This window comes from Trichosurus vulpecula, chromosome 1 (assembly GCF_011100635.1).
Source record: "Trichosurus vulpecula isolate mTriVul1 chromosome 1, mTriVul1.pri, whole genome shotgun sequence".
Classification (NCBI taxonomy): domain Eukaryota; kingdom Metazoa; phylum Chordata; class Mammalia; order Diprotodontia; family Phalangeridae; genus Trichosurus; species Trichosurus vulpecula.
In genome coordinates, this window is record NC_050573.1 from 193,877,341 (window position 1) to 193,894,416 (window position 17,076).

A 17,076-nucleotide genomic window follows, 5' to 3' on the forward strand; every position below is an offset into this window, starting at 1 on the left:
TGTTTGCTGAATTGAGTTAAACTAAATCTAAGTCAATTTTTTTTGCCAAGAAAGGGGTAACATGGAGTACCTACAACTTTAAAAAATGCAAATGAAAACCCCCTGGACACTTCTAAACTGTGTAAGACCATCCATTGTGAATTACAGTCGTGCTCTTTAATGGCATAAGGTACAAATGATATATAAACATGAAATCTTTTTAATTCCTGATGGTTGTGTCAATTTTTATCTGTCACTGTCCCTCCTATTCAAAAATAAAACTAATGATAACTCTTTGCAGTGGTAGCTTTAAAAACTGATACATTATAAATATTCCATCTCAGACATATAGGTTCTGCAAACCTTAGTCTTGTCTCAACGTGTTAAACTGTCTGGGAAACCTGCCAGAGAATTTAATGCAAAATCAGTGTTTAATATCTTAAGCCTAGGCACTTTTACTTACATTAGTCCTCTTTCTGTGTAAATGAAGAGTATCTGTGGTTGGAAAGTCTGACACCGTTAGGAGAAAAAAAAAATGTTCACATGGGAGACCTACCTTCTGTGTCGACTCGCAGGACTTTAAAAAGTAAAAAGTCTGCCTTTTCCTTTAAGAGCTGAGCATGTAAAGTGCGGGCCACTTCAACAGCCTGGATGACCCTGAGAGGCTGCCCACTCTGCACGTAGAATATGACCACAGTGCTGCGGAGGAGACAAGGATAATATTCTCATCGTCAAACAAGTAGTCTTGCCCCTTGAACTCATCTACAAGCTTTGAAAGCTGGAGTTTTAAAACTTTGTTGTTTTACAGATTTTATCCCTTCCCAGTCAGTACCCATATGCTTTTACATGAACAAAGCAAATGATAATTTGGTACTTTATTCATGCCACAAATTTTTTATTTTAAACTTGAATACAAAATAAGAAAAGAAAAGGAAAAAAAAAACATTGTCATGTGCACAGCAGGACAGGAGACGATTCAAAATATAAAGCAATCAATTTCCATTTCAAGAAAGCCTGGATGATAAATACTGCACATTGTGTTCAGAGCAGTCTGTCTTTTCTTTACTTCCTTGTAGGTTTTATTTTGTGCTCTGCTGTGTACTTTTTACTTTGTTCTTTTTTTCCCCTCTCCTCCCCCCTCCCCCAAGAAGGCTACAATTAAGCACTGATACGTATATACACATATACGCACATACATGTATACACATTTTACACACATACATATATACACAAACATATAGACATACATTTTCCCATTAGACACCTTTCTATACTCTCCCCTTTATCCTATTCCCTCACCCTCTTATTTCTTTATAAATTTAGAAGACTTTTATTCTCTTCTAAATATATATATTGTTCTCTCTTTAACTCAGATCTGATGTGAATAGGGTTCCCTCTAAAAATTCCCTCAACCCTCCCTATCCCCTTAGCCTTTTATTTCTTTCTGAATTTAGAGACTTTTATGCCCTTCTAGATATATATGCATTGTTCCCTCTCTAACCCATTCCTGATGAGAATAGAATTCCAGAACTACCAGTCGTCCTCCCCCATCTAATTCCTCTGTGTCAGTTCTTCCTCTCGCACTTCAATTGTATAAGATAATTATTCTTTTTACCGTTTCCTAGAATCACATCGTACTCAGCTTTACTCCAATCTTTCTTTGAAACTACTCAAATACTAATTACAATCTTAGACATACACTTTACATTTCCTTGTATAAAAAGTAAACAGTCTGTCCTTATTGAGTCCCTTGTAATAGTCTTTGATGTTTACCTTATATTTCTCTTGGATCTCGTATGTCAAATTTTCTATTAAGTTCAGATCTTTTTGCAACAAAATCCTGAAAGTCTGGCAATTCGTTGAATATCCATTTATTTTCATTCAGGATTATGCTTAACTTTTCTGGATATGATATTTTTGGCTACAACCCCAGTTCTTTTGTTCTTTGATATACAGTGTTCCAAGACTTGGGGTCTTTTAGTGTAGCAACTACAGTGTAGCTGCTACTAGATCCTGAGCGATTCTAATTGTGGCTCCACCATATCTGAATTGTTTTTTTCTTGTTGCTCGTAATATTTTCTCCTTTAGCTGAGGGTTTTGGAATTTAGTTATGATATTCCTGGAGGTTTTCCTCATAGGATCTCTTTCAGGTGGTGATGGGTATATTTTTTTTTTATTTCTACTTTCCCTTCTTGTTCTAACACTTCAGGACAATTTTCTTTAATTATTTCTTGTATTATTGTATCAAGATTATTTTTCTGATCATAACTTTCGGGTAGTCCAATTATTCTTGGGTTTTCTCTTCTTGGTCTGTTCTCCAATCACTTGTTTTTCTTATGAGATGTTTCACATTCTCTTCTATTTTCCATTCTTTATTTTTTGTTTTATTATTTCTTGGTCTTTTATAACTTTGCTGGCTTCCCCTTGCCCAATTCTAATTTTCAAGGAGTCATTTTCTTCCTTAAGATTCTGGATCTCCTTTTCCACTTGGTTAACTTTCTTTTCATAATTTCTTGTTTTTCTTGGATTTTTCTTATTTTTAAAAAAATTTTTGGAGTCAAGATGGTGGCTGAAAAGCAGGAACTCGCATGAGCAACCCGCCGAGTCCCTCCAAAAACCTATAAAAAATGGCTCTGAACCAATTCTAGAACTGCAGAACCCACGAAAGAGCAGAGGGTAGCAGGGCTCCAGCCCAGGACAGCCTGGATGGTCTCTGGGTGAGGTCTATCCCGCACGGAGCTGGGAGTGGAGCGAAGCAGAGCCCAGCGTGGATGGTGTGGATCGACCAGACCAGGAGCCGGGCAGAGCGTGCCCTAGTGCCCTGAATCAGTGAGCTGTGGCAGTTACCAGACTTTTCAACCCACAAACACCAAAGATAACAGAGAAGGTTAGTGGGAAAAAGCTGTGGGAGTGGAAGGAGTTCGCAGTTCAGCCACCGACCCTGGGGCAGCGGAGGTGGGGCAGCTACAGCTGCAGTTGCTTCCTGCCCCAGGCCCACCTGGTGGGAGGAATTAAGTGGCGGATCTGAGCAGGAGTGAAGAGCCTGCTGAAGATCTAAGTCCAGTCCAGGTTGGGAGTTCTTGGGGAAGGAGGAATGCTGGTGTGGCAGAGCTGGCGCATCCCCCCAAGCTTGGAACATAGAACTCTGTAGCCTACAAGCAGTCATACCCCAACGAAAAACTCAAGGGTCAAGTTACTTGGTTGGGAATACGGCCAGGCAGCGAAAACACACCCAGATTCAGTCTCAGACTTTGGAATCTTACTTTGGTGACAAAGAAGACCAAAACACACAGCCAGAAAAAGTCAACAAAGTCAAAGAGCCTACAACAAAAGCCTCCAAGAAAAACACGAACTGGTCTCAGGCCATGGAAGAGCTCAAAAAGGATTTGGAAAAGCAAGTTAGAGAAGTAGAGGAAAAATTGGGAAGAGAAATGAGAAGGATGCGAGAAAACCGTGAAAAACAAGTCAATGACTTGCTAAAGGAGATCCAAAAAAATACTGAAAAATACGCTGAAGAAAACAACACCTTAAAAAAATAGATTAACTCAACTGGCAAAAGAGCTCCAAAAAGCCAATGAGGAGAAGAATGCCTTGAAAGGCAGAATTAGCCAAATGGAAAAGGAGGTCCGAAAGACCACTGAAGAAAATACTACTTTAAAAATGAGATTGGAGCAAGTGGAAGCTAGTGACTTGATGAGAAATCAAGATATTATAAAACAGAACCAAAGGAATGAAAAAATGGAAGACAATGTGAAATATCTCCTTGGAAAAACCACTGACCTGGAAAATAGATCCAGGAGAGATAATTTAAAAATTATTGGACTACCTGAAAGCCATGATCAAAAAAAGAGCCTAGATATCATCTTTCAAGAAATCATCAAGGAGAAATGCCCTGATATTCAAGAGTCACAGGGCAAAATAGAAATTGAAAGAATCCACCGATCACCTCCTCAAATAGATCCCAAAAAGAAATCTCCTAGGAATATTGTCATCAAATTCCAGAGCTCCCAGATCAAAGAGAAAATACTGCAAGCAGCCAGAAAGAAACAATTTGAGTATTGTGGAAACCCAATCAGAATAACCCAAGATCTGGCAACTTCTACATTAAGAGATCAAAGGGCTTGGAATGCGATATTCTGGAGGTCAATGGAGCTAGGATTAAAACCTAGAATCACCTACCCAGCAAAACTGAGTATCATGCTCCAAGGCAAAATATGGATTTTCAATAAAATAGAGGACTTTCAAGCTTTCTCAGTGAAAAGACCAGAACTGAATAGAAAATCTGACTTTCCAACACAAGATTCAAGAGAAGCATGAAAAGGTAATCAAGAAACAGAAATTGCAAGGGACTTACTAAAGTTGAACTGTTTTGTTTACATTCCTACATGGAAAGATGATGTGTATGATTCATGAGACCTCAGTATTAGGGTAGCTGAAGGGAATATTCATATATGTATATATGTTTATGTATATATATGTATATGTGAGTGTGTATGTATGTACATATGTATATGTATATATACATACGTATATATACATATATATATACATATACATATATATAGGGTGAGTTGAAGATGAAGGGAAGATATCTAAAAGAAATAAAATAAAAATAAGGGATGAGAGAGGAATATATTGAGAGAGGGAGATAGGGAGAGATAGAATGGGGTAAATTATCTCGCATAAAAGTGGCAAGAAAAAGCAGTTCTATAGGTAGAGAAGAGAAGTCAGGTGAGGGGGAATGAGTGAATCTTGCTCTCATCAGATTTGACCTGAGGAGGGAATACCATACATACTCAATTGGGTAACTTACCCCACAGGAAAAAAAGGAGGAAGAAGAAGCTTAAAAAAAGGCGGGATGATAAAAGGGAGGGCAGATGGGGGTGGAGGTAATCAAAAACAAACACTTTGGAAAGGGGACAGGGTTAAGGGAGAAAATTCAATAAAGCGGGATGGGTTGGGAAGGAGCAAAATGTAGTTAGCCTTTCACAACATGAGTATTGTGGAAGGGTTATACATAAGATACATGTGTGGCCTAGGTTGAATTGCTCGACTTCTTAGGGAGGGTGGGTGGGAAGGGAAGAGGGGAGAGAATTTGGAACTCAAAGTTTTAAAAACAGATGTTCAAAAACAAACAAAAAAAAAGTTTTCGCATGCAACTAGAAAATAAGATACACAGGCAATGGGGCGTAGAAATTTATCTTGCCCTACAAGAAAGAAAGGGAAAAGGGGATGGGAGGGGAGTGGGGTGACAGAAGGGAGGGCTGACTGGGGAACAGGGCAACCAGAATATATGCCATCTTGGATTTGGGGGGAGGGTAGAAATGGGGAGAAAATTTGTAATTCCAACTCTTGTGAAAATCAATGCTGAAAACTAAATATATTAAATAAAATAAAAATAAAGAGGAAAAAAAAAGAAACCTTAAAGATACCTTCCTTTAGAGGGCATGATTTGGGCGATGATCAAGCAAAGGAAACTGAGAAGGACAGTTCAGATGGGTAGGGGGAGGGCCAGGAGAGACCAGTGTCCCTAAACCCCGGATAGATAACATAGTGGAGAATTCAAGTTAGAGAAGTTCCAATGCAGTGCAACCGAGTGAGAAATAAGGAGCAGGGTCCCAAAGCCATGAAGCTTCAGAGACAGAAATCACTGTGTTCTGACTCCAGGTCCAGTTCTCTATTCAATATTCTGTCAAGCCTTTGTTTAAAAAAAAAAAACATGAGAAGAAGAGCATCCTACTTCAAGCAATGTTGGAACTAACCCCCACTGAAAAGTCCAAATCCTCAGAGGGGTTCAACACTGTGAAATTTGTCGATCCATAGAATTCAACCGGAGGTGAGAAGCTGTTTTAACTTATTTGTCTTGAGGATTCAAGGAAAGGATTCACACTTCATCAAGGAGAGACTAAAGGGGTGGGGCTACACTGTATTAAAAGGAGAGCATCCTTAGATCAGAAACATTTCCTTGAGTGGAACTGAAAGTCTTGCTCTCAGTTGCTACGGGAAAGAAGATCCAGAGAGAAAAAATGGCTGCTGATATGGATATAGCCCAGAAACTGGACAGTGAAATCATCTGTGGCATATGTTAGACCCACATTTCTCAGCCAATCACCATGGACTGTGGGCACAGCTTTTGCCAAGAATGTCTCTCCTGGAGCTGGAGAGTTGGAGCCGCCCCTTTCCCTTGTCCTGAATGCAGGCAAGTTTCCCAAATCAGAGAACTCCCAGCCCTCAATGTGAGCCTGGAAAATCTGACTGACATTGGTAAGCAGCTCAGCTCCCACTGTTTGCAGAGCACCGAGGGGCAGAGACGATGTCCCACTCACAAGAAAGTCCTCGAGTTCTTTTGTGAGGAGGACCAGACATTACTCTGTGTGTCTTGCTGCCAAATGCCAGAGCATGAAGCTCACAAACTCTCTCCTACAGAAGAGGCTGCTCACAATTACAGGAAGAAGCTTCACGAGATTCTGAATCACTTGGGGAAGGATTTTGATGAAACTGAGAAACTTCTTTCCCAGGAGGAGGAGGCACGGAGACCTCTTGTTGACTGGGTTTCGATGATTTCAGGAGAATATTGCAAACTTCACTATTTCGTGATGGAGGAAGAATTGGAGTGTGGGGAAAGGCTGGAAGAGCAAACAACCAGCAAGCACAGACTATCCAGGCACATCCAAACCCTTCAGGAAACCATACAAGAAATGGAGGAATCAAGCCTGAAATCCAACCTTGACCTGTTGCAGGATTTCAGGGAGCTGTTGGGAAGGAGTGAGCCATTGTTGTCCCAAAGATCCAAGGCTGTCATTTCAGAACTGGGAGAATTTCCCGTCACTGGATTGATCGATATCCTGAACAAATTCAGAGTGGATATCAGGGTGGATCCAAAATCAGACCCCACCTATGTGACTGTTTCTGAGGATCTGAAGAGTATGAGGGCTGGAGAAGGCTGGCAGGTGGAGCCCAACCAGCCTGAAGACACTGTTTGCCATTATGTCTTTGCTGAGCAGTTCTTCACCTCAGGCAGACACTATCGGGAGGTGGATGTGACACAAGTACCTCAGTGGGTAGTGGGGATCTGCACCCCATTCTTGAGTACAGGGATGGGGAGGAATCCAAACTCATTTGCCTCTGTGTTCCTGCTTCGCTGTGTGAAAAAGAAAGATCATTACAATTTCCAAACTTATCCCGGATCATTAAATCATCAAGTGAAAGACCCTGTGCCCAGGGTTGGAGTATACCTGGAATACAGTTTTGGTGAGGTCCTCTTTTATAATGTTCTCCAACGCTCCCTCATTTATAGGTTCTGTCCTATTCCATTCACAGAACCTGTCATCCCTGTCTTTTCTCCTGGCCCCCCACTTTCAGGAACAAAGCCTGGTACCATGACTTTTGACTCTCATCTTTGTGCCTGCTGTTATTCATCATCCTCCATGGTGGAACCTCAATCCACCACCAGGCTGCCTGGCTGTGGTCCTTCAGTTTTCCAGGCTTCCCCAGGGAGAGAATGAGCATCACCTACATGACGTTGAAGGAGGAGAGCAGTGTTCACCAATTTGAGACAAACTGAAAGAGATCATTCCCAAGTGTTTTGTATGTTTCTTTTCCTCCAAGGATTCAATCTGTTCATGTATTTTCACAATAAATCAGTCTTGTCTCAGCAAAAAAAAAAATTCCTCAATCTCTCTCATTTTATTTTTAAAGTCTTTGTTTAAGTTCTATGAATTCCTTTTGGGCAGATGACCATTTGACATTACTCTTTGGGGTAGGAGAGTCTTTTTTAGCTTCAGTATCCTCCTCTGAAGATGAACTCCAATCTTCTCTATTTCCATAGTAACTTTCCATGGTTGGTTCTTCCTCCTTTGCCTGCACTTGGTGTTTTATAGCAATTTATTGCAATCACCTCCAGTCTGGGGACATGGGGGATGGTGCCTCTGGCCTCAGGTCCTCCTTCAGTTCTTCCTTCTAGCTTGGAACCAAAACCAAGAACTCTGCCCTCCTGTAAGTGTCCACAGCCAGTGGAGTTCCCAGCCCACTGCTTCTTCACTGAGTGGGAGATAACTTTGTGAAGACTTCACAGAGGGAGAATATAGGAATTATTTTCTTCTTAAAGTAAGTGGAGTCTTGGAGGAATAAAATGGACTCAGGATTTAACCTTGTAGGGATTTGGTTACCCAACTTCTAGGAATTCAGGACTTAGAGCAGTAAGTGCCCTCCCTTCTCTCCCTTAGTGCTAGCACAAAGTTTTACCAAATAAGGATACAATGGACTACATACAAGTTGTTTGTCTCCTGATCCTGGAAGATCCCTCCCCCTTGTTCCTGCTCTTTACCTTAGCTGTATTACTGCCACATCAGTAGTTAGTTGCTAAATAAGGAGATATGTTTGGATTGGCTGTGCTTGATTTCCTGGTTCTTTGTCTAGCTTTTCATGCCTAGATTGTAAACCCACCTCCCAACCAATGAGAGGAGGGATAGGGGTGGGCAGGAATTTTCTCCTGTTAGGATATATATTGGTGCCTTGCCATTTGTAATTCGCCTCCTTCTGCTAGTCCGTTCTAGTGGAGGTGACGCCCCTTTCTCACAAGAATTGAATAAATACTTTCTGTTCTTACCTCGAGATGCCTCTTTGCTTTATAAATTTTATATTAGTAAGGGCTGTCTGCTGATTCCTTCTTGCCCAGGGCTGCATCTTGGCAGCAAGCTGGGCCTGGCATCCCTTATCAGCAGAGGTTCCCTCAATCTTCCCCTGCTCAGATGTTGGACTCCTCACACTCTCGGGAGATGAAAACTGCTGTGGCTGGGGCTAAGGCTTCCTCCCAACCCAGCTAGCCCCAGGGCTCTCCACCTGCTGTTTCAGAGGAACTAGTCTGGAGGTATTTATACTTCACAGGAACCACACCTCAGTCCTGGGATTTTTCTTCTGTTCTTCTCCAGGTGTCACAGGAGAACTACTGTTCTGCCCCACCTGTTGTTTATTTTTTACCACTCTACATTTGTCCTGAGGCACTATTTTGTGTCTTATTTGTGGGCGAAATCTGGAGAGCTTGGAATTTTCTCACCTACTCTGCCATCTTCCCAGAAACCTCCTCCATGCCACACATTTTTATTTAAAAATAGTTACATGTGGAAAGGTAGTTACACTAATGCATTGTTGGTGGAGCTGTGAATGAGTACAACCATTCTGGAAAGAAGTTTGGAATTATGCAAATATCCATATCCTTTAATGCAGAGATTCTACTACTATAACTATATTTATATATGTGCACATATATACCATTTGTGCGTGTGTGTGTAGACAGATATAGATATATCCCAAGGAAGTAACTAACAAAAAAGAAAAGCTCCATATACAACGAAAAATGGAAACAAAGTGAGATGCCCATTAATTGGGGAATAATTTAACAAATTGTAGTGCATGAATGTAATGGAATATTACTAAGCAGTAAGAAACAATGGCTTAAAGAATACAGAGAAATGTGGGCAAGACTTATATGAACTGATGAAAAGTGAAATGAGCAGAGACTAGAAAACAATATACACAATGACTGTAATATGGCCATGGGAGGAACAGCAACCACAAAAAAAATTAAAAATCAATGTTGCAAAATTATAAAAACAGTCTTGACCCCAAAGAAGATGTGGAAAAAGTCAAGAGATATGAAAAAACAATTCACCCCCTGTAAAAGAGTAGGGATGGGGAGATGAGTGGGAGAGTTTATGGATGTAAAACATTACATATATTGTCAGAATTTTTCATTGTATTTCTCAGTTTTGCTAATTTTTTTCTCTTCCTCTTTATTTGCTTTCTAAAAAAATTCTTTGCTATAAAGGATGCCTCACTGGGAGTGGTGAAAAGAGGAAGAATGGAGGGAAATGTAGATAATGTAAAAGCAAAAGATATCAATAAAAATTTTAAAATATAAATAATAATCATAGAAAAATAATTGGGGTTCTTTGGTACCAGAATACAGATGTTTTGTATATGAATATGTTTTATTGGCATATATACATGCCCCACACACTTTGTGTGGAGATCATTTGTCTAACAATCTCAATTATCTAGAATTCTGTCCCAAATTAGGAAGAAACTTTTAAAGGTCTCTGAGCAATCAAAATAAGATGTGAAAAAGTCAATACACTTGTAACAGGATACTGGTGATACTATTATATAGCACCTACTTTTTTATTCATCAAAGAGCCCTTTGGAGGCTAGATAGTCTTTTTTAAAATACCAATCTAGCATGTTTAGTCATGATATTTTTTTCCTTAATAGTATTTTATTTTTTTCCAATATATTTTGGTCTATGGGAGATGAGATGAAGCAGGTCAGAATGGAGGAGAGAACTTGATAGAAGTGGCAAGTAGTGACAACCAACAGAGTGATTAGGGAACAGAAGAGAGAATAACACCAAGCAGTAGACAGAGGAATCATATGTAGTCTAGCACTTTTGGAGAGAATTGAGTGGGAGGGAAAAGAGGGAGAGACTCCAAAGGCATCTCTATATTAGATCATGATACAATCACTGATGTTCATAATTGTGGTACTGAGTCATCCAGAGAAAGTACTATGTCTCCAGTGCTCTATGTTTAAGAAGTGTGTGCCCATTGACCCCAATATGGACCACTGCTAGGTCTACCCTCAAGAAATCAGAGAGGGAAAAGCCTTTTACGTACAAAAGACTTACAGCAGCAATTTTTGTGATGGTAAAACCAGAACAAAACAAAATAACCAAAGGGATTTCTTTCAATTGAGTAATGGCTGGATAAGTTGTGATATATGAATGTGACAGAATACCATTGTGCTGTAAGAAATGAATGGATGATTTCAAAAAGACATAGAAAATTTGTATGAAATGATGCAGACTAAAATGAGCAGAAACAAAAGAACAATTTATTCAATACCATTGATTTTATAAAAATGCACAATTTTGATAACTTTTATAAAGTAATGAATAATAAAATAAGAACTTGGAGAATAAATTATATAATATATAGAATACAATAACCACATTGCAAAAACAAACAACTTTGAAAGTTGTAAGAACTATAATCAATCATTCGTGATTCTAGAGGTCCAATGATGAAATATCCATTACAGAGAGATGATGGCTATAGGTTATAGATGAGATATATGACAAATGTATATAGTTGTGTATACAGCCATTGAGGGAATGTGTTTTGCATGACCATACATACTTGTTACATGAAACTTATTTTTATTTTCTTCCCACATGGCATGGGAAGTAAGAGGGAAAGAAAAAAAATTCTGTTAATTTTTCCTTTCTTTAAATAGAGAGGTGGGTAGGTACCACAGATGTGAGTTACATGCACTTTCAGGTAAGGTCACTATATCCTCAGCTTTACTTCACTGTTTTACTTTGTTCCAAGATTCCTCTAAAAAATGAGAATAATCTGTAAATGTTTCCAATATAAGAACAAAATATAGCAATAAAACTTTTTTTAAAATGAAATTGTTATAACAATAATTTTAACCATTTTAGGGAGGCTAAAATTTGTTTTAACTTTTGTCATTTAAAGAGGTAACAACATTCATATGTATGGAAAATTCAGGATGTGGAAAATTGTAAGGGCATTTTCTGAGATGCTACTCAATGTAATAGAAGTAATAATAATAAAAATTAGAAGAAAATAGAGAAGATTACAATGAAAAGATTGCTCATGGACTGACATGAGAAATAATTTAATTTGTGTAATAAAAAATTATATATTTAAAAGTTTTACCTCTATATAGAGCCTAGAGTGGAATCAAAAGGCCCTCTCTGGGTAGCATCCATATGTTGACAATGAAGTATCACATGACTACAAAATGCAGATTTGTTTGTGGATGAATTTATGATGGCCATTCAGTATCACATCATTGCCACCAGATATTATATAGGAGGGTTATCTTTAAGGAGTCTAGAGTTAGTGATCCTTGTAGATAATGCAAGGAAACTTTGGAACGTGTTGTGAGAGAAATTATTTTTATATTATTATATTAATAACTAATTATTAAATTGGGATCCAGGCTTTTTTCTCTTATTTCCTCATTAAGGCCCAGCTCTTGTTGAAGTCAGTCTCTGAAGGACAAGACTGATTGCTGAGATTACTCTTAACCCTCAAGGAATATGCTCTTCAATCTTGGGCAGGACCCCACCCAACTAGAAGACCTAACTTCTGTTTAGAGTATGAATAGAATCCAGTCTAGGAGAGTCCTTACTCTGGGAAAAAGAGCCTCTGTCCTTGTACCCCTCCATTAGAGTTTAGGGTGACCCAGCTTATGAAGGAGAAAACCAACCAGAGTAGTCTGGGTGGAGATGGATTTTCCTGTCCAGATTGCTGGAGGTGGCTGAGTCTCACAATCATGCCACAGGAGAAGCTGAAGACTTCTAGCCCACCACCTCATTAAGTGTCCACAAATCAAGGATGATTTTCACTTGTCAAGGGAATTTTTAAATCCATGTTGTCATGCCAAATATCTATAATCTCCAAGTTATATAAAACAAAAAGATTTCAAAATGCAGAAAAGTGCTTTCAAACAAATGAGAGAAGCTTTTAAAATCATGCATTAACAGGATAAAGTACATATTATCCTTGCTCTCTGTTTGCTTCTAGAGTTGTACCAGAGATGCTTTAATGAGCCTGAAGAAGATGAACTTACGTCTTAATGCTTTTATTCAACTACAAAAGGCAGGTCTTTTAGCCACCTTTGCAGGAGATTAAACATAAAATAAAAGCAGGAGAATGACTTGTCCCAGGATCATTTCTATTGAAACCACATCAAAAAAAAGTAAGAAAAATGAGATGATAATAATAATCTAAATTTCTATATCATTTTGAGTCATATAGCCTAGTATTAGAGTTAGAAGGGAGATTATCTTATCTAAAATTCATTTCAAAGATGAGTGTGGTTTGGAGCCTGAGTGAGTTGACTCATAATTTTCTCAACAGAACTTGTCCCTCCTGTCAGCTTTGTTAGATGTATCTTTGCTTCCAGTCTCACCCAGGACCCAAACCCCAGAGTTATCTTTCCCTTTTCCCTCTCCTCTTCATTGCATGTATCTCATCAGGTGCCAAATTCTGTCAACTCTCTTCCTGTATTGTCCTTCATACCCATCTCCTTTATTGCTAATCACATGGCCACAATCCTGGCTCAAACCTTCATCATCATTCACCTGCACTGTTATGATAACTTCATAGCTGAGCATCATGCCTTCAGTATTCCCTCCATTTCTCTAATCCATCTTTCACGTGGCTTCAAAATTAATCCTCCTTATCTAGCCTTATTTTACACTATTTTCCTTCAAGAATTCCACATTCCAAACAAAATGCACTACTCACTATTCCTTGATTCCAAACTGTGCTCACTAGACTCTGTATATTCATTCAGGTTTTACCCCCACACCTGGATGAACCATATTCCTCCTACATCTCCACCTATTGAAATATTCTTCTTCTTTTCAAGGCCAAGCTTCTCCATGAAATCTATCTTGTTGAAAATGATTTCCCCTTCCATGTTATGCCCTCTGTCCTACCTGTTTATCTATATGTCTTTTCACTCCACCACTGATTATAAATACAGAGTAGAGATTATACCATTTTTTCACTTTTGTATCCCCAACAGTTAGCACAAGATTTTACATATAGAAAGAACTTTGGATTTGACACCAGAGGATCTGAATTCAAATCTTGGCTCCATTACTTATCATGTGACTCCAGACAAGTCCCTTCATTCCCTGGGGCTCAGTGTCCTCTATCTTTAAAACGAGAGGGTAGAACTAGATGGCCAGATGATACAAAAAAGGTTAAGAACCCCTGCCCTAAAGAAATCTCCAGGGAGCTTCTTGCTGGACCACCACATGGGCAGCATGGGAAGTTGGCCAGGCACCCTGCACAGATGCCTACTTTGGGCATGCTACTTCATACCTGAGATCAGAATGAGCCTGGATCTTCTGTATCTTGATATCAGAGTCTGGTACATTAAGCAGCACTGCCAGTTGCCTCACAAGCATATCCTTCTGCAGCTCGGTCAGTTGTCCGACTTCCACCTGCAATATCAGCTCTACAAGGCCAGTCTTTTTAGGGTCTGTGAAAAGAGAAGGTATAGAATTTCCATTTGGAAAATATGTAGGTATATCTGGAACAAAATGGATACTTTGGGTGTAGCAGACTCTTGGAATATGTTGTATGATTTTTATGTTTTGGAGTGAAGACTCAAAAAAACAGGGTCTTCATCCTCTCTTCTTCATTCATTCCTCTTATTCCTTCAATTTTGGCTATTAAAAGCACTATTTGAGTCCTTCCTATTATGGTTCTATACAACAACATAAATACACTTGAATCCATCCCAAAAATCCATTAGATTACTGCCTTATGGCCTCTGACCCAGCACATAGTACTTAGTTCTTTTCCAAAAGGCAGAGAAGCAGTGATTTGACTCCCCTAGCAACTCCGCCTAATGACTTGGCATTAGGAGAACATGCTAGTCTACTTTATGAAGGTCATCCAATCTGGTCTTTAGTTCTTTAAAAGGAATGAAACATAAGAATTAAAGGTGTACTATATCATTCTGATTAGCACTTATACAGCTACATCCATTTATAATCAGCTTTTTATTTCACTGTGGTCTCCCATTGCTTCTGAGCGGTAATATAAAAAAAGAAAGAGAAACTACTTTCTTGCTATCAGGGAAGGGCACTCTTGAGTAGGGCTGCTAAAATGCTGTAGAACTCAGACTATTTTCCCTTAACAACTTTGTTAAAAAGGAGAACCCTCCCCAATTGCTAAGAGATCAAAGGATATGAACAAGTAGTTTTCAAAGGAAGAAATCCAAGCTATCAACCATCATACTAGAAAATACTCCAAATCAATGATAATTAGAGAAATGCACACTGAACTCTTGAGATTTACTTCACACTCATTTGATTAGCAAAGACGATCCAAAAATATTACCAACATTGGAGCAGCTGGAGGAAAACAAGCATATTAATGCATTGTTGGTGGAAATCTGAATTGGCATAGGCCATTCTGGAAAGCGATTTGGAATTATGCCCCCAAAGTCACTAAAGTGTGACTTTTACCTGACAATATGACTACCAGGCCTATACCCCAAAGAGATCAGAGAAAGAGGAAAAGGATGCATAGGAACAAAAATGGGGGAAAAATGGACACTAGGAAGATGCCCATCAACTGGAGAATGGCTAAATAGATTATGTTATATGAGTATGATGGTACACTGCTGTGCCCAATAAGAAATGATGAAAGAAAAGGTTTCAAAGAAACCTGGGAAGTCTTATATGAACTGACACAGAGTCAGGTGAGCAGAAGTAGGAGAACAATTTATACAATAACAATAGACACACAACTTTGAAAGACTTGGGAACTACGATCAACACAGTGACCAACCACAATTCCAGAGGACTGGAGATGAAACATGATGCCCACTCTAGATAATGAAGGGATGGACTCAGAGTGTAGAATAAAGCCCGCGAGTGCATGCGTGCGTGCATGTGTGTGTGTTGTGTGTATGTGATAGAGAGAGGATGAAGGCTAACGCAGACTAGTGTTTTGTTCCACTATACGTACTTGTAGTACATTTTGTTCTTCTTGTTTTCTCAATAGGTGGGGGAGATGTGAGAGATAGAATTTAGAACTGAAAATAAAACTGAATTAAAAAAAAAAAACTCTGACGCACCCATGATGAAAAATGCTGCACGCCTCCTGACAGAGAAATGATGGTGTAAAGTGGAAAAATGAGAACTACATTTTTACATGGCCAATTTGGGAATTTTTTATTTTTGGCTTGACTATGCACATTTCTTACAAGGGTTTTATTTCTCTTTTTTCTCCTTTTTTCCCAATATGGGGGGAGGTAAGGAGAGAAAATAAACTAAAATGAAAAAGAGAACCCACTCTTTCATAACAAGTAATTTCTCCATTAGAAATTGCTAAGAGAGGCAGCATTGACAGCCAGGCCTCAGAGTCAGGAAGACTTGGGTTCATGCCCTGTCAAAGACAGACACACTCTCTTAGATAAGATTTAATCTCTCAATGCCCCAGGCAACTTTCTAAAACTACACAGAATAGGTGTAGGCCTATATTGGTGGTGGGAGTTCCCTCACAAATGAAATCACAAATCCAGACCAAAACAGCAACCACAAAATTGGCTGCTAAATTGGAAAGAAACCCAAAGGCAGACCGCATAAATTGTAAATTAGCATGATGGACCCCAAAGAAATGGACAACTTTAGTGGGGTGGTCATACCAGGCCGCACTTCCACTGTAGCTGTATCAATGTCAAAGTCTCCTTGGAGGTCTGTGACCTTCAAGTGGAATGTATAGATTCCTTCCACCAGATTGATGAGTTGCAGAGATGCGCTGTGGTCAGAGCCGTGGATTACATCCTAGAAAACACATGTAATTCAGTGTATTATTTATTAATAGTAATTCCTGACTAATTAGGGTCTCTTTATCAAGGCTTTGGCTCCTCATCCTTTCCTATACCACAGCCATATTTCAAGGGGTACTCCTTTTAAAGAGTTATCTGGATCCTAATTTCTAACATGATTCTAGAGGCCTCTCCTGGAATCAAATGTGCAGAGACACTCTTCTCTGTTAGCCACAAAAATCCTGAGGAGTCAGGGTGGGGAGAATCCCAAGTGGCGCTCCAGCAGGCATGCAGACACAATAATCACAGCAATTTACATTGGATAGCATTTTCCTTATGAATGCTTTTGCTCAAAATTCTGCGTGGGCAATTACTCTCCTAAAGGTTGCGCAGTTGGTAAGAGCTGAAACCAAGGCTTGTGCCCACGTGTTTTGATTGCAAGCTTAGTGATCAGTAGAGAGCTTTTGCTATTTCTCAAAATAGAAAGTACCCATTTGTAAGAAGAGCAGTCACATGACATTTCGGGAGCCCCTAGAAAGTTCCATTTTGTTTCTATTTAAGAAACTAACACCCCAGGGGCAGCTAGGTGGTGCAGTGAGTAGAGCACCAGCTCTGGAGTCAGGAGGACCTGAGTTCAAATCCGGCCTCAGACACTTGACATGTGTACTAGCTGTGTGACCTTGGGCAAGTCACTTAACACCAATTGCCCTGCCA

General features: G+C 39.4%; 1 protein-coding gene across 1 annotated transcript in view; it reads right to left on the bottom strand.

Annotated features, from left to right (window-relative positions):
• The window catches only part of KIAA0319 (KIAA0319 ortholog), a 145,376-nt gene that overhangs the window by 22,484 nt on the left and 105,816 nt on the right, over nucleotides 1-17,076 (bottom strand). Inside the window, exons 18-20 of the mRNA XM_036742728.1 lie at nucleotides 16,240-16,378; nucleotides 13,902-14,061; nucleotides 536-678 (exon numbers count right to left, since the gene is read on the bottom strand). Coding sequence (XP_036598623.1) covers nucleotides 536-678; nucleotides 13,902-14,061; nucleotides 16,240-16,378 — 442 coding nt within the window. The remainder of the gene's footprint in view (nucleotides 1-535; nucleotides 679-13,901; nucleotides 14,062-16,239; nucleotides 16,379-17,076) is intronic.